The 25275-nt window shown below is 38.8% G+C and overlaps 1 protein-coding gene and 2 long non-coding RNA genes across 3 annotated transcripts in view; all 3 read right to left on the bottom strand.

Moving 5' to 3' along the window:
* LOC130169280 (uncharacterized) overlaps nt 1-13318 on the bottom strand; it is a 38718-nt gene extending 25400 nt beyond the window's left edge. Inside the window, exons 1-11 of the mRNA XM_056375860.1 lie at nt 13213-13318; nt 11799-11861; nt 10000-10032; nt 9395-9421; nt 8200-8226; nt 4550-4576; nt 3614-3640; nt 3009-3035; nt 1806-1838; nt 910-957; nt 91-723 (exon numbers count right to left, since the gene is read on the bottom strand). Coding sequence (XP_056231835.1) covers nt 91-723; nt 910-957; nt 1806-1838; nt 3009-3035; nt 3614-3640; nt 4550-4576; nt 8200-8226; nt 9395-9421; nt 10000-10032; nt 11799-11817 — 901 coding nt within the window. The 5' untranslated portion in view covers nt 11818-11861; nt 13213-13318. The remainder of the gene's footprint in view (nt 1-90; nt 724-909; nt 958-1805; nt 1839-3008; nt 3036-3613; nt 3641-4549; nt 4577-8199; nt 8227-9394; nt 9422-9999; nt 10033-11798; nt 11862-13212) is intronic.
* Nucleotides 13319-16080: 2762 nt separating this feature from the next.
* LOC130169377 (uncharacterized) lies at nt 16081-18493 on the bottom strand. Its single transcript, XR_008827823.1, has 3 exons — nt 18452-18493; nt 18071-18142; nt 16081-17366 (listed from the first exon to the last, which is right to left on the bottom strand). It is a non-coding gene; the product is annotated as an uncharacterized LOC130169377 (long non-coding RNA).
* A 1410-nt stretch (nt 18494-19903) lies between these two features.
* On the bottom strand, nt 19904-21723 carry LOC130169374 (uncharacterized). The gene is made up of 4 exons (XR_008827819.1): nt 21660-21723; nt 20729-20761; nt 20106-20165; nt 19904-19964 (listed from the first exon to the last, which is right to left on the bottom strand). It is a non-coding gene; the product is annotated as an uncharacterized LOC130169374 (long non-coding RNA).
* Between the last annotated feature and the right edge of the window lie 3552 nt (nt 21724-25275).

The following is a 25275-nucleotide window of genomic DNA, read 5'->3' as shown; positions in this document are numbered from 1 at the left end:
TAATTAACTGAAAACACCTTTAACTCAATATTCAAAGCTGATAATTGATGAGTTGTATTGATGAAATATAAAGATTGTTCCTGCACTTACCTGGAGCTTCAGCAGGATCCAGCTTGACACTGACTCCTTCTCCTTGATGACCCCTCGATGAGACTGATGGTGCATCTTTGAAAACATCACAGCTCACATGATCTCCATTGTTCCCCTTCACCACTCGATCCAGATGTGTTAACAGCTGTTGATGTTCAAGGTTCTTGTGCCACAACAACCTGGATCTACATTTTGTGATAAAGTCTCCTAATGGTGGATGTTGCATATAGTTTTCAATGGAAACTGAACTCTCCTCTCTGGGTGTTGATATCAGAACCAGTGAATGATCAAATGATTGATCACTGAAGAGTTTCAGGACTCTGCAGAGCCTCAGTTTCTGTTCCTCAGTGAAGTCTTCAGGCTGTAGAACCAGCAGGAACACATGAGGTCCAGGATCAGAGAGTTTCACACAGTTTCTCACATGTTCAGTCAGTTTGTGTTCAGAGATGTTGTAATGAAGCAGATCTGGGGTGTTGATGAGAACCATTTCTTTCTCCTTCAATGGTCCTCTGACTCTCTGACAGCAGTCTGGTTCTTCCTCAGTGTTGAACTCAGTCTCTCCCAGTATGAAGTTCACCACTGAACTCCTCTCAGACCAGCTGTTCCCCAGCAGAACAACCCTCAGCTCAGACACTGAAATGAAAACAGTGAATTAAAAAACACAACTCAGTGTATATTTAATCCATGTTGATTTAAGGTGGACAGAAGAAAATCTAACTGAATTTAAAATGTAAGTTTGTACCTACGACCTGCAGAACACTGTGATTGTAGATGTTAAAATAGATGAGAACATTTATAACTCAGTTCAGTTTAACTTACTGTTGGGTGGCAGGAAATCAAGGCTGCTTCTTCTTGTCCAATGTTTAACTGTAGAAATAAATAAAACAGAAAAATTCATTCATTCACATGTTTTCTGTCATAAGTCTTTTACTTCAAACCTTCCATGACTGTTGGTGTCCACAACCTGCATTAACTCTGTCACAGCTTTAACAGACTGATACAAGGATTGGACAAACGTCTCCCTGTCTGATGATGTAGTAGCTCAGCCCAGTCACCTGAGTGCAGCTGTTCAGCTCCGTTTCATGCTGCGTTCAAGACGCTAAGAAGGAGTTGCTGCAGTGTATTGTCTGAATTGTGTTGTGTGCTGAAGTGTGTGCATCTCTGATGAAGTGTGAACACAATGTCAGTTAATCTAGGTGAAGTTCATTGTTGGTGACATGTAGGTCTAAGTTGTAACTAAGGTTAGCAGCTACTTCCTTCTATAGACACACACACTCAAATTTATAGTGATCTGCACTTTGGAAAATAAAAAGGGCATAAAACTGCTGAGAGAACTGCTTCAGAGGAGTTTTTACTGACGCCACCTGAACTGCACAGTTACCATCCAGAACCCAGACTCACTCTGGTTCTCACCAACAAGTTTAATCTACTCTCTTTTAAATCAATGAACTTAAATGGAAGCAATGAATTAGAAAACACAACTAAGTGTAACCTTAATGTATCTGACCACAATCAAAGTGGATCAACAACCAGGGAGGAAGTCACAGCTTCTTTAAGGTGGACTGAAGAGAATCTGTCGTCCATTATCAACATGAAACTTACACATTCACACTGACCTGAAATAAAATGTGAGTTTGTACCAACCACCTACAAAACTCTGATTCTACATGTTAAAACACAAGAGAATATTCATCAGTCAGTTCAGTTGGACTTACGCATCAGGAATGGTGAAGGTCGTGGAGGTGATGCTGTAGTGAACCAGAAAATGTAGATATTCATTCATTCATTCATTCACATGTTTTCTGTAATAAGTGTTTTACTTCAAACCTTCCATGACTGTTGGTGTCCACAACCTGCATTAACTCTGTCACAGCTTTAACAGACTGATACAAGGATTGGACAAACGTCTCCCTGTCTGATGATGTAGTAGCTCAGCCCAGTCACCTGAGTGCAGCTGTTCAGCTCCGTTTCATGCTGCGTTCAAGACGCTAAGAAGGAGTTGCTGCAGTGTATTGTCTCAACTGTGTTGTGTGTTGAAGTGTGTGCGTCTCTGATGAAGTGTGAACACAGTGCTAATTAATCTAGGTGAAGTTCATTGTTGGTGATATGTAGGTCTAAGTTGTAACTAAGGTTAGCAGCTACTAGCGCTCAGCTCGCTAACTAAATGAACAGTATTTGCCATATGTATGCCATTGAATATGCTGTTACAGTTTGGTTGACGGTGATGGCAGCTGCACCGTTGGTTTTATCTCTTATGTTAAGAGTTGGTGTTTTATATAGTTTAAGTGTAGACTGAGGTATATGAGCCGTGTGGCGTTCACTGAAATCTGTAAAATTACACAAGCAGTGTTTTCCATTAGGATTCCCAGAAAAACATTTACACATACTGATGCTAATTTGGTAGCATGATAGCAACGTGTTAACACAAAGACTAATTAATGATTATTCCTTTTGATTTCCTTCTATAGACACACACACTCAAATTTATAGTGATCTGCACTTTGGAAAATAAAAAGGGCATAAAACTGCTGAGAGAACTGCTTCAGAGGAGTTTTTACTGACGCCACCTGAACTGCACAGTTACCATCCAGAACCCAGACTCACTCTGGTTCTCACCAACAACCTTTATCTACTCTCTTTTAAATCAATGAACTTAAATGGAAGCAATGAATCAGGAAACACAACTAAGTGTAACCTTAATGTATCTGAACACAATCAAAGTGGATCAACAACCAGGGAGGAAGTCACAGCTTCTTTAAGGTGGACTGAAGAGAATCTGTCGTCCATTATCAACATGAAACTTACACATTCACACTGACCTGAAATAAAATGTGAGTTTGTACCAACCACCTACAAAACACTGATTCTACATGTTAAAACACAAGAGAATATTTATCAGTCAGTTCAGTTTGACTTACGTCGACGTCTTTCCAATCTTCTTAGCACTGTAGTGAAGCAGAAAATGTAGATATCAATTAGTTAATAAATTCATTCACATGTGATGTATAATAATTCTGACACACAGGACCACACTTACACACACTCAAATTTATAGTGATCTGCATTTTGGAAAATAAAAAGGGCATAAAACTGTTGAGAGAACTGCTTCAGAGGAACATGTGATGTATAATAATCCTGACTGTTGAAACATCACATGACTGTCAGCCTCCACATCATTGGTTCTGTCTCAGCTCTAGTCCCCCTCCCCTCTTGTATGTGGGCGTGGCCTCTCTCTCCCAGCTCCTGGCTTCATCCCACACCTGTTTCACCTGTTTCACATCCAACCATCAAGTAACCAGTTCAAGAGTCTGCTCTCCACTCCTCACCACATTGTTCAGTCTGCTCTGTGGTAGATATGCTCACAGCCACTTGTTCCTAGAGACGTTCCTTTAATCCATCCAACCCCAAATATCCAAATACTTCACTGAAATAAAATGTGAGTTTGTACCAACCACCTACAAAACACTGATTCTACAAGTTAAAACACAAGAGAATATTTATCAGTCAGTTCAGTTTGACTTACGAGAATGTAGAAGGTCGTCATCCAGAACTGGAAGTGTAGAGATACAGAAAATGATTATATTCATTCATTCACATGTTTTCTGTAATAAGTCTTTTACTTCAAACCTTCCATGACTGTTGGTGTCCACAACCTGCATTAACTCTGTCACAGCTTTAACAGACTGATAGTTTTCTCTGCTCGGTCTGAACTGGAGTTGTTCTGATTCTGATACTAGTATTGGAAACGCCTCTGCTGCTGCCTAAAATACTGGATCAGGAATCAGTGAGTTGACGGGTCTATGCACCGATCAGATACCACGTCTCTATTGATAAACTTCATAGTTTCACACTCACATAAAACAGCAGAAATCAATTCTTCTTCATCACTGCTCTAAATCAGTAGTCTACACAGGAAGTTACAGCCACTGGCAGCTACAGTTATAGAGCAGTGAAGAAGAATTGATTTCTGGTAAACAGAGTAACGTCAGCCGTTGGCCGAGGTCACTAACAGACGGACTGTGGTCTGAGTTCAGACCCAGATGTTGTCACAACTGGACCAGGACCTGTAACCTATACATTATTGACAATTATTATATTTTGGGCTGAATCTTGTTCCAGGTTACACCTGGACAGGTGACCAGTCACTGACATTCACACTGATTGGGAAATCTCACAAAGTTAATTAATCAATTAACTTGAAAAACTTTAGAATTAGAAAACACAACTAAGTGTAACCTTAATGTATCTGAACACAATCAAAGTGGATCAACAACCAGGGAGGAAGTCACAGCTTCTTTAAGGTGGACTGAAGAGAATCTGTCGTCCATTATCAACATGAAACTTACACATTCACACTGACCTGAAATAAAATGTGAGTTTGTACCAACCACCTACAAAACACTGATTCTACATGTTAAAACACAAGAGAATATTTATCAGTCAGTTCAGTTTGACTTACGTCGACGTCTTTCCAATCTTCTTAGCACTGTAGTGAAGCAGAAAATGTAGATATCAATTAGTTAATAAATTCATTCACATGTGATGTATAATAATTCTGACACACAGGACCACACTTACACACACTCAAATTTATAGTGATCTGCATTTTGGAAAATAAAAAGGGCATAAAACTGTTGAGAGAACTGCTTCAGAGGAACATGTGATGTATAATAATCCTGACTGTTGAAACATCACATGACTGTCAGCCTCCACATCATTGGTTCTGTCTCAGCTCTAGTCCCCCTCCCCTCTTGTATGTGGGCGTGGCCTCTCTCTCCCAGCTCCTGGCTTCATCCCACACCTGTTTCACCTGTTTCACATCCAACCATCAAGTAACCAGTTCAAGAGTCTGCTCTCCACTCCTCACCACATTGTTCAGTCTGCTCTGTGGTAGATATGCTCACAGCCACTTGTTCCTAGAGACGTTCCTTTAATCCATCCAACCCCAAATATCCAAATACTTCACTGAAATAAAATGTGAGTTTGTACCAACCACCTACAAAACTCTGATTCTACAAGTTAAAACACAAGAGAATATTCATCAGTCAGTTCAGTTTGACTTATGAAAATGTGGAAGGTCGTCATCCAGATCTGGAAGTGTAGAGATACAGAAAATGATTATATTCATTCATTCACATGATTTCTGTAATAAGTCTTTTACTTCAAACCTTCCATGACTGTCGGTGTCCACAACCTGCATTAACTCTGTCACAGCTTTAACAGACTGATAGTTTTCTCTGCTCGGTCTGAACTGGAGTTGTTCTGATTCTGATACTAGTATTGGAAACGCCTCTGCTGCTGCCTAAAATACTGGATCAGGAATCAATGAGTTGACGGGTCTATGCACCGATCAGATACCACGTCTCTATTGATAAACTTCATAGTTTCACACTCACATAAAACAGCAGAAATCAGTTCTTCTTCACTGCTCTAAATCAGTAGTCTACACAGGAAGTTACAGCCACTGGCAGCTACAGTTATAGAGCAGTGAAGAAGAATTGATTTCTGGTAAACAGAGTAACGTCAGCCGTTGGCCGAGGTCACTAACAGACGGACTGTGGTCTGGGTTCAGACCCAGATGTTGTCACAACTGGACCAGGACCTGTAACCTATACATTATTGACAATTATTATATTTTGGGCTGAAACCTGTTCCAGGTTACAACAGGTGAGTTCCTGGGTTACACCTGGACAGGTGACTAGCAGTGATGGGAAGTTCGGCTCTTTTCCGAGAGCCGGCTCTTTCGACTCCCGAACGGCTCTTTATTTAGGATCTTTTGTAGCCTATATTTTACCTTAACTTTGCAAAAAAAATCATGGTTTGTGTTGAAAACCCTTTTGCTTTCAGTGTTTTTATGAGAGACCTTATAATTGCCTAATTCTGTGCATTTATTCTGTGACAAAACCACTCTTACATTTGTTTATTTCAATTAAACTTTAGTTGCAGTAGGAGGGGTTATACTTGCACGCATGGGGATGGCAGTAGACGTTGCAGCAGCTGTTGTTTTGGTATGAGACACACCAGGATCAGTAGATGGTGAGCTGGCTTGCCCTCTCTCCTCTAACTGCACTGTAGGATGGACAGTTCTGATATGTCTATGCAGGTTTTTGGTGGAACCTACTCTTATAGTGACCTTCGTTTTGCAGTGAAGGCACTCTGCTTTGTTGTTCCCAATATCTTTAAACGGCAGCCAGATACTGCTTCGCTTTCTAGTGTCACTCATAGTTAAACTACAGGACAATGCAAGACGCACACACGCTCCTCAGTCCTCACCACTCTGTCTCTCTCTTCACTTGCAGTGGAGTCAAGTGGTGTGTCTGCCCCGCCCCCTCTCTGTTTACACATCCTTAATTCTCACGTGAATGCCGCATGCTGGTCGCCATGCTGGCCAATCATAACAAAGCTCTGTCGTAACCAGAGCTGGGACTGAGCACTGAAAGTGAAACCTGAGCAGCGAATGGGCAAAAAACTGGGAGCCGACTCTCACTCCATGCGAGCCAGCTCTTCTGATTCACTACAAAGAGCCGGCTCTCAGAGCTGATGCTTGTGCGCATGACCCATCACTAGTGACCAGTCACTGACATTCACACTGACTGGGAAATCTCACAAAGTTAATTAACCAATTAACTTGAAAAACTTTAGAATTAGAAAACACAACTTAGTGCAACCTTAATGTATCTGAACACAATCAAAGTGGATCAACAACCAGGGAGGAAGTCACAGCTTCTTTAAGGTGGACTGAAGAGAATCTGTCGTCCATTATCAACATGAAACTTACACATTCACACTGACCTGAAATAAAATGTGAGTTTGTACCAACCACCTACAAAACACTGATTCTACATGTTAAAACACAAGAGAATATTTATCAGTCAGCGCTCTGTCCTCTTACATTGACGCTTAAAACTGCGGAGTGACTCGTTCATCCAGGGTGAGGATTTGACAGAGGAGATTTTTCTTGATTTAAAAACTATGTCTAACACAGAGGAGCACTCTTTGTTAAATAACTGGACCAATGTCTCCATGTTACAGTATGACAGTTCACCTGGGGGTGAGAGAGTTGTAAAATTTTCAGCTGTGGTCTGATTAATAATGCGAGATATATATTCATGGGGCAACAGATCCAAATTACAAGAAACGTTAAAAATAACCCACTTATGATCGTTGACCAGGAAATCCTCCAGGACAACATTATCAATAGTCAGGCCGTAAGAGAAAACTAAGTCCAGAGTTTGTCCTGCTCTATGTGTGGGCCCAGAAAGGTGCTGTGTAGGACTGAAAGACTTAGTGATATTAAGAAACTCCGATGCAACAAGACATTTCATACCAAGGAGAAAATGTGGTTTTTACCCTGAGTTACTGCCTTTGGTGTAAACTTTGATCCTTGTGACTCTGGAGACCATTCACATGCACAAAAACCTCTATAACACATTATAAGTAAGGGGAAACTCAGAAAGTATGACAGGTCCCCTTTAACACTTTCACAGCCTCATACAGTTTTATCTGCTCTGTCCGAACCAAGTCCATTATACCTGCATCTGTGTCAACATCTGGAGACCACACCTCAGTACCTGTGATGTCTGTTCTCACTAAAACAGACACAAAGAGCAGCTTGATGGTTTCAGTGGTTTGTGTGACACACTGCTGTGGATTATGACGATCATGTGCAGTAAAAATGAGTGTCAGCAAATCTGAAGCAAACATCCATCTATTGGTTCTCTGAATCATTGATCCTGTTCAAGGTCATGTGGGACCAGGTGAGTTCCTGGGTTACACCTGGACAGGTGACCAGTCACTGACATTCACACTGACTGGGAAATCTCACAAAGTTAATTAATCAATTAACTTGAAAAACTTTAGAATTAGAAAACACAACTAAGTGTAACCTTAATGTATCTGACCACAATCAAAGTGGATCAACAACCAGGGAGGAAGTCACAGCTTCTTTAAGGTGGACTGAAGAGAATCTGTCGTCCATTATCAACATGAAACTTACACATTCACACTGACCTGAAATAAAATGTGAGTTTGTACCAACCACCTACAAAACACTGATTCTACATGTTAAAACACAAGAGAATATTCATCAGTCAGTTCAGTTTGACTTACGAAAATGTAGAAGGTCGTCATCCAGATCTGGAAGTGTAGAGATACAGAAAATGATTATATTCATTCATTCACATGTTTTCTGTAATAAGTGTTTTACTTCAAACCTTCCATGACTGTTGGTGTCCACAACCTGCATTAACTCTGTCACAGCTTTAACAGACTGATACAAGGATTGGACAAACGTCTCCCTGTCTGATGATGTAGTAGCTCAGCCCAGTCACCTGAGTCCAGCTGTTCAGCTCCGTTTCATGCTGCGTTCAAGACGCTAAGAAGGAGTTGCTGCAGTGTATTGTCTGAACTGTGTTGTGTGTTGAAGTGTGTGCATCTCTGATGAAGTGTGAACACAGTGTTAGTTAATCTAGGTGAAGTTCATTGTTGGTGATATGTAGGTCTAAGTTGTAACTAAGGTTAGCAGCTACTAGCGCTCAGCTCGCTAACTAAATGAACAGTATTTGCCATATGTATGCCATTGAATATGCTGTTACAGTTTGGTTGACGGTGATGGCAGCTGCATCGTTGGTTTTATCTCTTATGTTAAGAGTTGGTGTTTTATATAGTTTAAGTGTAGACTGAGGTATATGAGCCGTGTGGCGTTCACTGAAATCTGTAAAATTACACAAGCAGTGTTTTCCATTAGGATTCCCAGAAAAACATTTACACATACTGATGCTAATTTGGTAGCATGATAGCAACGTGTTAACACAGAGACTAATTAATGATTATTCCTTTTGATTTCCTTCTATAGACACACACACTCAAATTTATAGTGATCTGCACTTTGGAAAATAAAAAGGGCATAAAACTGCTGAGAGAACTGCTTCAGAGGAGTTTTTACTGACGCCACCTGAACTGCACAGTTACCATCCAGAACCCAGACTCACTCTGGTTCTCACCAACAACCTTTATCTACTCTCTTTTAAATCAATGAACTTAAATGGAAGCAATGAATCAGGAAACACAACTAAGTGTAACCTTAATGTATCTGAACACAATCAAAGTGGATCAACAACCAGGGAGGAAGTCACAGCTTCTTTAAGGTGGACTGAAGAGAATCTGTCGTCCATTATCAACATGAAACTTACACATTCACACTGACCTGAAATAAAATGTGAGTTTGTACCAACCACCTACAAAACACTGATTCTACATGTTAAAACACAAGAGAATATTCATCAGTCAGTTCAGTTGGACTTACCTCGACGTCTTTCCAATCTTCTTAGCACTGTAGTGAAGCAGAAAATGTAGATATCAATTAGTTAATAAATTCATTCACATGTGATGTATAATAATTCTGACACACAGGACCACACTTACACACACTCAAATTTATAGTGATCTGCATTTTGGAAAATAAAAAGGGCATAAAACTGTTGAGAGAACTGCTTCAGAGGAACATGTGATGTATAATAATCCTGACTGTTGAAACATCACATGACTGTCAGCCTCCACATCATTGGTTCTGTCTCAGCTCTAGTCCCCCTCCCCTCTTGTATGTGGGCGTGGCCTCTCTCTCCCAGCTCCTGGCTTCATCCCACACCTGTTTCACCTGTTTCACATCCAACCATCAAGTAACCAGTTCAAGAGTCTGCTCTCCACTCCTCACCACATTGTTCAGTCTGCTCTGTGGTAGATATGCTCACAGCCACTTGTTCCTAGAGACGTTCCATTAATCCATCCAACCCCAAATATCCAAATACTTCACTGAAATAAAATGTGAGTTTGTACCAACCACCTACAAAACTCTGATTCTACAAGTTAAAACACAAGAGAATATTCATCAGTCAGTTCAGTTGGACTTACGCGTCAGGAATGGTGAAGGTCGTGGAGGTGATGCTGTAGTGAAACAGAAAATGATTATATTCATTCATTCACATGTTTTCTGTAATAAGTCTTTTACTTCAAACCTTCCATGACTGTCGGTGTCCACAACCTGCATTAACTCTGTCACAGCTTTAACAGACTGATAGTTTTCTCTGCTCGGTCTGAACTGGAGTTGTTCTGATTCTGATACTAGTATTGGAAACGCCTCTGATGCTGTAAAATACTGGATCAGGAATCAGTGAGTTGACGGGTCTATGCACCGATCAGATACCACGTCTCTATTGATAAACTTCATAGTTTCACACTCACATAAAACAGCAGAAATCAGTTCTTCTTCACTGCTCTAAATCAGTAGTCTACACAGGAAGTTACAGCCACTGGCAGCTACAGTTATAGAGCAGTGAAGAAGAATTGATTTCATAACAGACGGACTGTGGTCTGGGTTCAGACCCAGATGTTGTCACAACTGGACCAGGACTTGTAACCTATACATTATTGACAATTATACAACACTTAGTTCAGACCAAGTAATTTGATTGGACGCTAGTCATTCCATGAGTTCTGCTATAGAGTACAACAACACTGGGACTTTTAACTACATGTAAAGATGAAATCATTTCCAGAAATCACATTTGAAATCAGGTGTGTGTTTTGGCTTCCTGCCAACAGGAGCTGGTGTTTTCTGACCCAGCAATGACTCATGAGTCACAAAATATAATCCAGGTGTGCTTCTTGTGGTGTGTAGTTCATCTGGCACACAGAAAAAGTCACATAACAGATTGACTACAACTGTGGTTAAAGCAGTCATCACACAGATTTGATCTGTGTATCCAGGATGTAACTCTGGTTGGGATACATATCAGATCTCCTGACCTGGTGCGAACCCTGCAGACCTCTCAGCTCAGCTAGATCTGGATTACTGGCTGGTCCAAGAGCCCAAACTAACACCTACACAACACCTACCTGTTAGACATTGCTTTTAATTACATGCACTTTAATTTACATGGTCCGATCTACAGTTCAATAAACCTGCATATACCTGATAACAGGCCGATTCTTGTCTCTATCATTCAGCAAGGTTCTACAAACAGATCTGTTTGTCTTTTCAAAATTGATTTAGTAGTTTATTGTTACAGTTTTTATTGTTTATCGTTTGTTCATATCTTCATCACCATTAGGAGAACTGTCCCCATGTTTCAGGCGGTGAGTTCATCTGTGACTCCTTCCTGTTGGCCGAGCCAAAAAATCCTCAGCCAGAGCTGGATTCATGTGTGTAAAACCCGCCCAAAGCCAGTTGATTGACAGCTTTGAAGGAGTAGCAAAGCAATTGGGTAAAACCAAAAGCAAAAGGGTAAAAGCATTTTTTATTATCTTATTTATTCCTGTATATATTTCCAGTTATTTTTCCCACTCCTGTGACTCCATACCATCTCCACAAACTACAGACACATGATTAAATAAATTATTTACTAAAACACCACAGTTCTCCGTGCACAATAAAATGCATGTATTTTCTGTGTAACCTAACTCCTCTGGGATAATGTTAGAGTAAATAATGATAGTTATATAATGACTGTCGTTATCTATAAATATAATATTTGAGCTTTGAAAATCAAATGAATTTCAATGAAAGAACAATATTACTGAAAATAACTGACTTATACACAACTGTTGGTCATAGTGATGTCATTACAACTTGAGACAGGACACGGTTGGTTTCTGATGAGTGTAACATGAACATTGTGAGAGAACAGTGTGTTAGACTGATGAAGACTCACCAGACTGTTCACCGCCCATGATGTCGCTCAGTGAGCTGGAGACCAGCTGCTGGGTTTAACAGTCTAAAAGGAAAATAACTGTTAACCAGTTGTTAACTTGTTTTACTATGTTACATCAGTTAACCTGAACATGAATGTGCAGAACTTCCTAAATTTATGACACAGACTTACAGATTCAAACCTTCCAGTTCAACAACTCAAAACTGAAACGTTGTTGTTGTTGTGAGACAAACGAGCCTCTTTCCTGAGTACTGAGGTAAACAAGGAGCTACAAGCTGCTTTCCATCCAAACAACCGTCTCTATAGTGGCCGTTTGTCCACAAAGAGCAACGAAAAGTTTCTAATCAAACTTTAAATCATAGAAAACTCAAAAGGCCACTTTTGCACCGTGGGTTGTGGTGTACACGGATGGGAGAAAGCATAAGGTCCAAACGACTTTCAATTTTTGACAAAAAACGTGATTTATTTAATCGGATAACAAGCAAACACAGAACAAAGAAAAATTCCTGTGCCTCTCCCGCTCCGGTAAAAAACCATTTGCCCACCCAGGTGCATGCTGGTCCCTACCGTGCGCTTACCTATATAACCTACGGTGCCTCCTTACCGTGCCCAAATGAAACAAACAAATAACAACAAAACACCCAAACTACAAAAATGATAAACTAACAGAATACTAACAGAAATTTAATCATAATTAAATCAAAATAGAATAATGAAATCTAAACACTAAACTAAATAACACCAAATAGCTCCCACAGTCTCTGTGCAGCCGAGTGTGGTCTCGGGCCAACTTCCTTCTGTCAAGCAGTTCAGAATAAAAGCTCACAATAGCTTGAAATAAAACATTGTTGCTGCTGCAAACAACTTTCCTGCGCCATTTTCTCTTGGCAAAAATCGCTAAAGAGGAAGTGATTTTGCGGGTAACTTGCTGCTCAGACGGAGATCTATTTTTTTTAAAGATAATTTTGGATAAAATTATTTATTTTAGATAAACAAAAAGAAAATACTCTCAAAAATAATCTGTCGGGCCAGATGTCATTGCTGGCGGGTCAGCGTTGGCCACTGATCTGCAGCCTGCAACCGTGTAATGGTCCGATTCTGATGTTCGGGTATATTTCCGCCTCAAACACATGAAGCCCGTTTCCTTCTCTGACAGACTTCACATGTTCAGCTGCGTGTTGCAGCAGTAAACAGTGAAACACTGAACATACACTATATAGTTTCTACATCGATCACTGTTTTCAGATCAGCTAATGACTTTACTCTGATAATAAACTGAACCTGATCAGAAAATACAAGATGATCCGTGCGTTTTCATTTAATACGTTCCATTTATCAACTTACAACGATATATATTTACTTTACTTTTAGTTTAATTTGTTATTTTTATCGATCCTAAGTGGAGTTCACTCACCCACTGAAATAATTCTTGCTGCGACACGACGTGGCAAAGTGAAAGTAAAAACACTTCTCCCTCTTCTTCTTCTTCTTCTTTTTAGGTTTTTAAAGGCGGTTGTAAACCAGAGTAATAGGCGCATTACCGCCACCTTCTGCTCCGGAGTGCGGCTCAGAGATTAAATTCTGTCTAGGAAACTCAATGAGGACTTTTCTGCTCTGCCCATTAGGTAAATCCATCAATGTTTTGAGTGTGACGTCATGAATCTCCACCTTCCTGAGCTCTTCCTTCATAGCTTGTCTCTCTAGCTCATACATATCATATTGTGTAATTACATGTATTATTGTTTCCTCTGCCTGACAATATTCACACAAGCCGGTTGGGTGTTTTCCTATAATTCTGAGTGTGCTGTTTAAGTTGGAATGACCTTATTCTGTTGCATATCGCCTCCTCTCTTCTTGAGCTACCAATATTTCTTATTGTTCAATCTGTACAGAGATCTTTCCCTTGTTTCTGTGTTCCACTTCCCTTGCCATTCCTCTATTGCTGTATTACAAATTATTGCTTTGACTTCTGCTTTACTTAATGGGATTTGCTGAAAATATTGTTCATGAACAAATCCACTTTCCCTCTCTCTGCCTTCCTGAGCTCCAGCAGCCACAAATCTGTTTGTGGTGTGTCCATGGTTCAAGCTCTGGGATACTGTCGGGCTCATCTTGATATTATTTACTCCCACATCTTCTGTATATTTTTTTACCAGCCCTCCCGAAGCTAACTCTTTGCCCTGTACCTTGTTCCCAACACTCCTGCATCACTACTTTTGCAGGACGTTGTTCTTTATGTCCTTTGAGACTAACCCAGTAGTCAGTCATTAACTGTTCCCTAGTTTCTAAGGCATTTCTCCCCCGAGGACTTGTAGGGCCGAGACAGGGGTTGTCTTCACTGCACCACTGCACTGTCTTACACCTCGGGCTTGTATCCTGTCCAGTTTTCCCAGCAGAATCTTTTTAAGCTGAGCCAGATACGACACTTCCATAATCTAACACAGACCGGATCATTGTAACAGAGGTAGTTTTTAATGAAGAAAAAGCTTGCTCCCTATTCCACCCCATTTACACACCTCATGATATTTAAAACCTTATGACATTTCACAACTGTTTTATCTAAATGGTCAAATCTATGTTAACTTTGAATCAAAAAGAATTCCTCTCTTCAGTATTCTTCTGTACATCTGCAGGTTTACTTCAGGCAGAACTCTTTTCCTTGTGAAGATCACAATTAATATGCAAGATATTTCTTTCCCTTTTCCACAAAGCTCCATCATCAGCGAAAAGAGATCTGCCTATGTCTGGTTGAATCTGAGAAAAAAACAACAGAAAAAACACCTCATATTGATTTGATATTTTATTTCCTATCCTTACTTGGACAGCTCTACCTTCCATAAAATCCTTCATCCAATTGAACATCATTCCTCTTATATATAAATTTTAACTTTATCAGTGGACCATCCTTCCACATCATGTCATATGTTTTCTCAACATCAAAAAAGACTCTTTATTAGCTTGTGCTTTTCTAATCTCAAGGCAAATGATCGGATAATTCATTAAAATTGATCTCTTTTCTTTAAATATGTCAACCATTCAGTAACCATTCTTTCTATGATCTCACACACATTTGATGTGAGAGCAACAGGCTTATAATTAGAGGGCTTAGATCTTTCCCAGGCTTCCTTACAGGTATTATTACAGCCTCTTTCCGGGCTTTCAGCAGCCTTCCTTCCTCCCACACTCTATTATAAAAAGCCAAAAGTTTCTTTAATGCCCCATTATTGAGGCGCCTCAACATTACATATCATAGCTCTTTTCACTTCATCTAAAGTAAAAGGACAGTTACTTGAGTGTTCCTCCAAATCCATACTCCTTTCTAATGCTCATAAGTGTTGTCTCTTTGTTATTTCTCAAATGCTTTTGCCATCACCTGTGACCTATCCCTGTCTGTAACTGCCACTTCTCCCTCAGATTCTAAAACTGGATACTCCCAATCCTTTCTATTAACCCCCGTTCTTTTTTATCATACTCCACACATCTCCTGTTGGAGTTGTTCTTCCAATCTTATTACAAAATCTTGCCAACTCTCCCTTTTTGCTTGTCTTATGGTTCTCGTTAATACAGCCTGGGCTCTCTGATACCAAACTAAGTGGTTTTAAATGTGTGTCGTCTTTAAAGGCCTTGTTCCTGTCACTTACAGCACTGCTACACTTATCTGTCCACCACGGCACAGCTTTCTTTTTCATTTTCCCTTTACTTTTTGGAATTGCCTCTAAGGCTGCCTCAAGGATTTTTCCAGAGACTCTCATTTAAGTCCTCTATACCCTGGCTTTCATCAACTACTACTATTTTATCTTCACTACTTACCTCAAACTTATCCCAGTCTGCCTTCTCAAACACCCACCTTCGTACTCCTTGTGTCGATACCCTTTCTGCCTCAATATCCACTGTTGGAATTACTGGATAGTGGTCACTCCCAACACAAGACTCCTCCCATATCTCCCAACTACATTTCATGGCCAAAGCATCAGACACCGGTGTCAAGTCCAATATAGATTCATGTCCTTTACGCACATCTTCCCTGGTGCCCTTCCATCATTCAAACATACCAAGTCTTTTCCGTTGTCTGGATGTTTGACTGTTTCTTCTTCTCAGGTCTCTTGAAAAAACAGATCTTGAATTCTCTGAGATAATCTGATAAAATAAAGTTACTAAAACTGGAGTCAGTTGTTTCAATGATTTCACAGATGAATATAATGAACCTTGAAACTTGAGACGACCAATCAGTCAGGGAGAGACTCATGGAAAATACTCAAGTATTCAAAAACACAAGGACACATTAAGGGTTATCAGGTTTAATTCATAAATGCAAAAGCAAACAATAAGTAGTAAAAACTGAAAATTTGTAATTCAAAAAATAAAAATCAAATCATTAGGTGTTAGTCATATCATGATACATACCATTTGACGATATACATTTGTCTGTCAGAGATTATCTCATATTTTATTTTAAATACTTTTAAAATCATCTTTGAGTGTTTCAGTCAAGACGACTGATTTATTGGATATTTATGTGATTCGATGTGACCTTCATATGTATTCAAGTCTCTCAGTCAGCCAAGTTTGTTCATTTTACCTTTTTAACAGTTTCTCATTTGATCCTAGAGAAAATCTGCTCTATGATATATATAAATACCACAATATAAATTCACATATACAGCGATATCGCCCACTACTATCAAAAATAATCATATGATTAAGTCCTGAATGTTAATATCACCCTTAAACTGGATAAATGGATAAAAAATGATTTTGATAAAATGATAAACATGTTGAAATAACGTTAACTGTTGATTAAAAACTGAAATTAATTTAACAAAACACATTGTATTACTGAATCAAATGTCAAAATCAATCAATAACTAATTTAAAAAAATGTGAATCACACAAGTTTGTCATGAATCAGTTACAAACAGGTCGTCTGTGCAGCAGGTTCATGTGACCCATGGTATGTACGAGGCGCCATCTAGTGGTCGTAGTATTTATGACGTGTCTTCTATCTGCATTTCTTCTTAAATTAAACCTCATATTGCCAATCTGTCATGTGCGTCAGTGTTTTGTTTCTTTGGGTCAAAGGTTTCTGCAGTTCCAGTTTCAGTTGATTTCTTGTTCTTGTTTTTCTCCAATTTGTTATTTCTCCTGATTGTATTAACAATTTGTTTTTCAGGTCAATCCTTTCTCATTGTTTATTTGGTAACTCATCTGATCTCAAAGTTTATATCTGAAGATCAAGAGTTGAGCAAAGTTGGCAACCTTGTCTCCTGAAAAAATCTGCATTTATTTCCATTATTACCAGTATATGTATGAAAGCAGCCTAATGCTGCCTGGATTGTGTTGTTTTATGTTCAACAAGGAAAGTTTATATTGAATGCAGCTGCTCAACAGTCACTGTTGGCCCATCTTAACTGCAACTTTTAGACTTTGACTGGGGAAGTTGCTGAACATGACCCAGAAAAGCAAGAAACACTGGCATCAAAGGAGCAGAGAAGGGAGCTGACTCATCTGCTGGGTTCTTGATGCATCCGTCTTCTTCCTTCTCATCAGAGGACACGCACTGGGTCTCCTCTGTAAAAAATGAAGAAGGTTCGTCAGTCCACAAACCATCTATCACGTCATGGACAAAACACTGATGACAAGTGTGAATGTGAAAGTCTTTGGATGGTTTCCCCATGAATAAACAATATCAAATATCTCTGTGACTTTAAATCTGATCATGGGACGATCAATATAGCAACAGCACACCAGCTGTCAGTAGAGTTGGGACAGCACAGTCAAATATGATAACAGAGACAGGCTGCATGTTGCCTGGAGACTTTACCACCTTGTAGTTTTTATTTCCTGGTAAACTGGTGATCCAGAACAGTTTTATTTAGGTTGATAAACCGACCATGGCTTTTTTCTGTGCTTTAGTTTATTAAAAGTATGGTCTACTTGGTGCTGATGGTGGTGCATAATTATTCTCATTACGGTTTTCACATACTTTCATGAAACTTGACTTCTCACGCTGACAGTTTGCAGGCAACAAACTAAAGAACAGTTGACCCAAAATCGAACCGTGGGGGACACACATTCTATTACTTATAAGGGATGATATTTCTTGGTCAGTCTTCACTCACTGCTCTCTAGTTTGAAGGTATGATTCAAACCAATTAAACTGATCTCAGTTAATCTCTCTACAGCATCCCCATACTCTCATAGATCCTGACTTATCACACTAATAGACAACAGAAAGGCCAATACAAGTTAAAATGAAATCCCTCAGAACTCACCAGGGGCCACAGGATCAGAATCTAGCTCGGGAGCATGTACAGGAGTGGGTTTCTCCATCTCTTTGCCCACAGCTTAAAAGCAAACAGTAAATTAGGAAAAACAACTTGGATCCTAAAGTATCGATTCAAATTGGATTTACGAGTGAGGAAATCACAGTTTCTTTAATTTGCACTTGGAGTGAATCTGTCATCAATCAAACGTCTTTCTTCCATTTTTAAATGAAATGAAATGTAACTTTAGGCAAAATTATCCAGTAAATATTTCAGCAAATGAACTGCGGTTTTTAATTTGTTGTTCAAATTCTGCAGTTCAAACTCTGTAAATTCAGATGTAATTAAACAGCAGAATAGTTCTGAATAGTTCAGTTCAGTTAAACTCACTATTAGGTTGCTCTGATTCATCAGCTTCAGCTTCAGCTTCCCCTGTAAAGGACAGAAATATAAAAATGTACACAACCCACTCTAAAGAGCAAAACAACACAATAGCAAGCAAAGTGAATACAATTAAAATATAAATCACAAACTAGAAAATGCATTTCCTGCAGAAAATGCTGAGAGCTGAATGCCTTTGCTGAAACAAAGCTGAAGCAATAACTGAAGATTAAAAGCAGAACTTGCAAGCTGGAGGCTGAATGGCCTGAAATGAAACAATTTTAAAAATGCCTCTCTTCCTGTTTCCTCCTGATTTTCTGCTGGCAACCAGCAGATAGCTATGTCAACATTCTCATATTTTCTTGGTCATAAACATAAAAATATAAACTGAATATACTTCTTAAGTCCACTTTAAACATAATCAGTGAAACAATTTCTAATTTATGGACAGTGAATATTTCACTGAATTAACAGGTGTCTTGATTAGTCTTTCAAGTCCTACTGTTCAATTGTGCAAACTCTGATCTAATTAAACAGCTGCGTAATTCTGACTCAGTTCAGGTTAAACTCACAATTAAGTTGCTCTTCCTCGATTCTGCGCCACGTAGGTTCCATATCAGCGTCCCCTGTAAAGGACAGAAATATGCAAATGTACACAAACTACACTAAAGAGCAAACAACAACAAAACAGCAAGTGAAGGCGATACAATCAACATATGTATCGCAAGCAACCAACAGGCAGTGGGCAGCGATGTCAAGATACTAATGTTTTCTTGGTTATATGAAAATATCAACTGAATATACTATTTGGTATTTTGTAACTGCTTCTTTAAGGCCACTTTAAACATGCTCAGTGAAACAATTTCTAATTTGTGGACAGTAAATATTTCAGTTAATGAACTGAGGCCTGTACTACGAAGAGTAGTAGTAGTAGTAGTAGTAGTAGTAGTAGTAGTAGAAGAAGAAGAAGAGAGTAAAAGCATCATCACTGTCAGGAATCCTGTCAGATTAAAGAATCTGTGTTCAGTTCAAATGAAGCTATAATAGTTATTATATATTTATTTAGTGTGATGAACTCTGTTTTAAAACAGAGCTGCTAATAAATGCACAGAGAGCGGACACATGGAAAGACTCAAACGACAAAATGATTCCACTGATCTGTCTTCTATAACGTCTACTGGTTGTTAATATTTATCACTTTATTGTATACTCTTTTGTTCCCATCAGGATCCTGTAGGAATGATGACAGCGATCTGATTGGTCAGTAGTTTGGTGATTTCCCCAGGTAAGAAGTGAACCACTGTCGTGGGACTGAAAACCTGAAGTTACCTCGATAACCTAAAATCCTGCTTCGTAGTACAGCGTGTTGGTGTTTTAATCAGTCCATCAAATCCTATAGTTCAAACTATAAATTCAGATCTTATTAAACAGCAGCATATTCTGACTCAGTTCAGGTGAAACTCACTGTTATATTGCTTTAGTTCTGCGATGCTGTGCCTCACAGATTCCAGATCAGTGCCCCCTTTAAAGGACACAAACATACAAATGTACACAACCCACTCTAAAAAGCAAAACAACAAGACAGCAAGATAAAACAATACAATCAGACATATATCACAAATGTGGCGGCAGAAGAGTTCTGACTCAGTTCAGTTAAACTCACTGCTGGGTGAACAATATGCAACGCTCCTGATCAACTCTCGAAGTTGTGGATCAGCTGTCACTGTAAAAGACAAATATACAATATATTCAATATACAATATATTCATTCATTACCACTGAAGATAAAAGCACACAAATGTATTTAACTCAAATACATGCATCCTGCATTAAACACATCATTTCATGTGAGTGACGTCTTGCTGATGACGATAAACATCATAGTGTGAGATGATTCATGATCGTTCTCCTGATGGATGACAACTGATTTCAAAGCTCCATATTTTCTTCTTCTTCTGTGTTTTATTTGAAGTGTTGATCCATCAGAAGATATAAAAACCATCTCAGTGTAGTTTCACATCTCCTCTCTCAGGCTTCTCTCTGCAGCTCTAGTAACAACAGGCCTGTGAGCCAATCAGAGGAGAGGAGGCTCTGAGCCTCTCTTTTTACAGTGTTTGTAATAAAAAAGATAATTTATCATCCATTATTAACCTCAAACTTACAAATTCACAACTAAACTGACAAATATGTCTCTGAAATAAAATGTGAGTTTGTATCTACACAACACTGTAATTGTAGATGTTAAAATGCATGAGAATATTTATGAATCTGTTCAGTTTAACTTACCGTAAAGTGTCATGAAGCCGAACAGAAGGAAAACTGTAAGGAACACAAAAAAAAAAAAAAAATTCATTCATATAAGTTCTTAGGATGCAATGGGATATGCGATCACAAAAAGTCACATTACAGTTTGATTCCTACTGTTCATAGATAAAACAGTCATCACACAGATTCATCTGAATGCTGCAGCTGCAGGGCCGTAACAAGGACCTCAGCAGCTCGCTGTAACTCTGGTTCTCACATCATTACTAAACTGGTTACCAGAGAATCAACTGACAAATACTATACTGTCCACAAATCACAGTTTGGGTCCTACATACATATCAGCATGCTTGTTCTGTGCTAAAACAAATAATAAATAAAAGAAATAGAAATTAAAACCATCATCATCATTAGGAGAATTGTTCCCATATTTCAGGTGGTGAATTCATCTGCAAAGTCTGTGTCTATTCCCTGTTGCCTGAGCAAAAATACACTGAGTGGTGAAAGTAAAAGCTAAAGGGTGAAAGTAAAAGCTGAAGGGTGAAAGTAAAAGCTGAAGGGTAAAATCGTTTTTTATTCTTTTATTTATTCACTTTTATATGTCCAGTTATTTTCTTTTTCCTTTTTAAATTAATTATTTTTTATGGCACTCCCATGACTCCATACTATCTGGACAAACCACAGACACATTATCAGGATCAGTTATTTACAAAACTGAAAAGAGCACGTGCCTCCATTTACAGATAAAGATCTTGTGCATTTTCTCCAGAACCTGACTCCCCTGGATAATGTTACAGTAACTAATGATACTTATATTAATCACTAATTAATGTCTTATTCATGAATATTTGAGCTCTGGAAATCAAACAGCTTTTAGCTCAACAACACATTTTAGAGAGAATAATATATTAATATTATAAATAATATTTATATGCAACAGTGTGAGAAGACTCACCAGTTTGTTTACTCGCCATGATGCTGTTCGTGAACTGGAAACCAGCTGCTGGGTTTAACAACCTAAAAGGAAGAAATGAAAATGTTAACTAGGTGTTAACTAGTTTAACTTCAGTGTTACATCAGTTAACTTGAACATGATGGAGCAGAATAAACATCTGACTCTAACTGACGGTCGGTTCATGAATTCACTGATAATAACCGGAACCTGATCAGAAAATCGAAATACAGGATGATCCGTGTTTTTTCCCTTTGATAATAAGTTATATTGATCAACTTACAACGCAGATATATATTTACTTTCCTTTCAGTTGAATTACTTGGTTATTTCTTGCTGATGCAGTTGCAGTGGTTTTCACTCACCTGCTGAAAGTCTTGCTGCGACACAACGTGTCAAAGTGAAAATAGAAACCGTTATATAGCGGACGGTGAAGGAAGCAGGAAAACCCTGAAAAGTTCTGACGGGAATAAATGTCACAGATAAACAGATGACTGATTATCTCATTATCACGAGGCGTTTAAAGCAAGTATTTTGGAAAATGTTAAAATATTGCATATTCAAATATTTACTTTTTAGACTGTCAGCTTTATTTATGTATTTATTTTATTCTTTTGTTCTTCTTTTTGCTGTGTATCATTAGGTTACTGAAGTTAAGTTAATTAGACTTTGATACAGAAGAAAACTTAAAAACCTGAACTGTACTTCCTGTCCCATTAGTCTATTGTGTTTTATCATAAGATAACTCATAATTACAAGATGGTTCGTGCTTTCTTTTATACAATGAGCTTCAGTTTTTGTAAAGATTTACTCCACTTTTATTATATGCAGAGAGATAGATAGATAGATAGATAGATAGATAGATAGATAGATAGATAGATAGATAGATATATAGATAGTATATATTATATATTAACTTTATCATTATGAAATATTAAATTCATCCTAAACCACCTTTAAGTGTATGAGCACTCACATGAGAGAAGAACAAGATGCAAATCATGAAACGTTTCTGAAAAGACTAGAGCTCCACCTGCTGGACAAACAGTGGAACTATTTAACCATCCATCAACTGAAAAACAGTGATTGTGATTAAGAACTCATATAAAATAAAACGCAGGTCAACAGTTTGCAACATCTGAGCTCTGAACATGCTGTTGTCGTTTCGTGTCACTGCTGCAGGTTGTTCATTCAGCTCCGTTGTCGTCTTGGAGACAGTGATCTGTGGAGTTAATGTTTAGTTCAGGCTCTGTCAGGCAGTGTTGGTGAGGACCTGCTGTGATCTCTGTATTAAGTTTTCTGTGTTTGGATCCACATGTTTCCACGTGATAACTGAGGCGTTTCCTTCTGTCAGATCACAGATGCTAGTGTCTCAGACTGCTGCTTCCAAAAGAGACAATAATTCCTCCTAAAGCTGATGCATGCTGATGAAATAAAATGTGGTGCTCGTGTAAATGCCTTAATTATTGAGATTTACAAACAAAACAAATAAAAACAGTGTAAAAAGAGATGTTAACTGATGACTAAATCACAGCAATGCTATTTAGAGTTCAGGCCGAACAGTTCAACTGTACAAGCAGGTAAGAACAGTGGCCACTGGAGATCCCCACCAACACACACTGAAAGACATTATGTCAAGTACTACGCACCAGAGGGGTCACCTGACCACACACCTGCCAGGTATCACATCAAAATAAGCAACTCTTCCTGTAAAGGAAACACCCAACTCACTCAGGTGTTTCACTTCATTCACACAGCGAGGTGATGATCGGTTCAGTGTCTTGATCAACGAGCAGTTGGGGAACGGACGCATGCAGTGACCTTTATTCAATATCTGGTTTAAGTCAATGAGACATAATCTATTCATCTTTGAACTGAATGTTAACAACTTTGTTTGAAACCAAAGGCTGAACTTCTCTTCATTTCTTTATTAAACACTATGTGCATATGTTTTATAATTCTATTATATCATCATGTCTAATTACAACTTCTGCTGAAGACAGTAAAAAAAAGGTTTAATCCGTTAGTTTTACTCTCTGGGTAATGATTTGGCACCTGACGCTCGACTAATAAAACTTCTTTACAGCAAGACCTGAGCACTGAGATGGCTCACATCTTAATATTCAGTTACCTCTGTCTTCATTGGAGTGGAGAGATGACAGGAAATGAGAGAGGCTTGCAACAATTGTCTCCCGGCTTGACTCAAACTGGGCATAATGTGGTTTAAGGTCAGTGTTTTCATCTGGAAACTACAGGGAGAACATTGGAACATTGTCTTCAGCTGTTAGAAAATAAAACGTGCTGCCAGGGGAATTTGAATGATTCCTGTCTTCCATCACTTGCCAAGGGCGACCAGTGCCACAGCAGATTTCAGTCCAAAAACAACAAATTTATTCACCAATCACAAACAAAACAGTCATTCTAATTAATATTCTACACATACGCTCCACCTCTATACATGCTTCTATCCAAGTAGTTTACAAGTGAGGGACATACTTTTAGTGACGGTGAAGTGAAGCTTTATGAACCAGTGAAGCTTTCAACACAGTTGTTTTAAAAAAGTGGTTCATTACTTGCTTTTCAAATCAGAGCTCAATGGCGACCTCTGCTGGTCAAAGAGAGGAAACGCGCTGGGATGCAAAATGGCACTACGACACTACCACTGTGCCATTCAACTGCACATCACTTACACAGCTTCATATATAAACAACAAAAAGAAAAAAAAAGGGAAAGAAAATACAGACTTCTTACCTGCCTCCTTCACATAAACAGGAGTTTCTCACCAGGACTACTCTTATGTACAATATATGATTATTACTCTAAACAGTGATCACATTAGGGACTTTAAGCAGCGACGTTTGAGGTGATGACTGCGGTGTCCATATATATACCAGTGCGTTGCCATAGTGATGGAGATCAAAGATCACTAAGCAACATTTAACTCCAACAACGGCTACTTCACTACTTCAGGAAACTGAATCTGTTCTGAAATGTCTCTTAAATGGCCGAGAACTCTTGATATTTGCTTTAGAGACAATTTAATATCAAATCAATCAGTTTGTATAAATCCGTCTGTTTCAGCACCACGGACAGCGTCGTGTTTCATCAATACACAGAGGATGGAGGTTAACAACAGTTTGTGCTGACATGTCTATGAATAAACTGGAAAAAGAAATTAGGAGGTATCTTTGACAAATATACTCATAATCCATAAAACTACTGAAGGTATAATTTAATAGAAATGAAATGACAGTGTCAAATAACTGCTAACTCTTTAACGTATCACAGGGTACAGCAAACTAGTCTTTCTCCTATAGTAGACAGTTTGGCTGCAATGGTAGGAAGTGTCAACTACGTCATCGAATCACGTTGCAGCTGTCCCTTCAACCGTCGCTGCTTTAAATCCCTACTGTCTGGTTACAACATGGCACAGTCTGATTGGAGAGCCGAGAAAGAGGCGACGCAGAGCCGACATCTGCAGGTGACACTTTAAAATAAATGGCGTCACAACCAGCACAAAAGATCACACTCAAAGGGTCACGTAATCATACACCGCTGAAAGTGCGAGTTCAAGAACTTCTTGTCTGAGTGAATTTCTTGTAGATGTTCTGTCTTCTAG

The sequence above is a fragment of the Seriola aureovittata genome, chromosome 5, assembly GCF_021018895.1.
Source record: "Seriola aureovittata isolate HTS-2021-v1 ecotype China chromosome 5, ASM2101889v1, whole genome shotgun sequence".
Classification (NCBI taxonomy): Eukaryota; Metazoa; Chordata; class Actinopteri; order Carangiformes; family Carangidae; genus Seriola; species Seriola aureovittata.
Note: the sequence above shows the minus strand (reverse complement) of the source record. Positions and strands in the feature narration are given on the sequence as shown.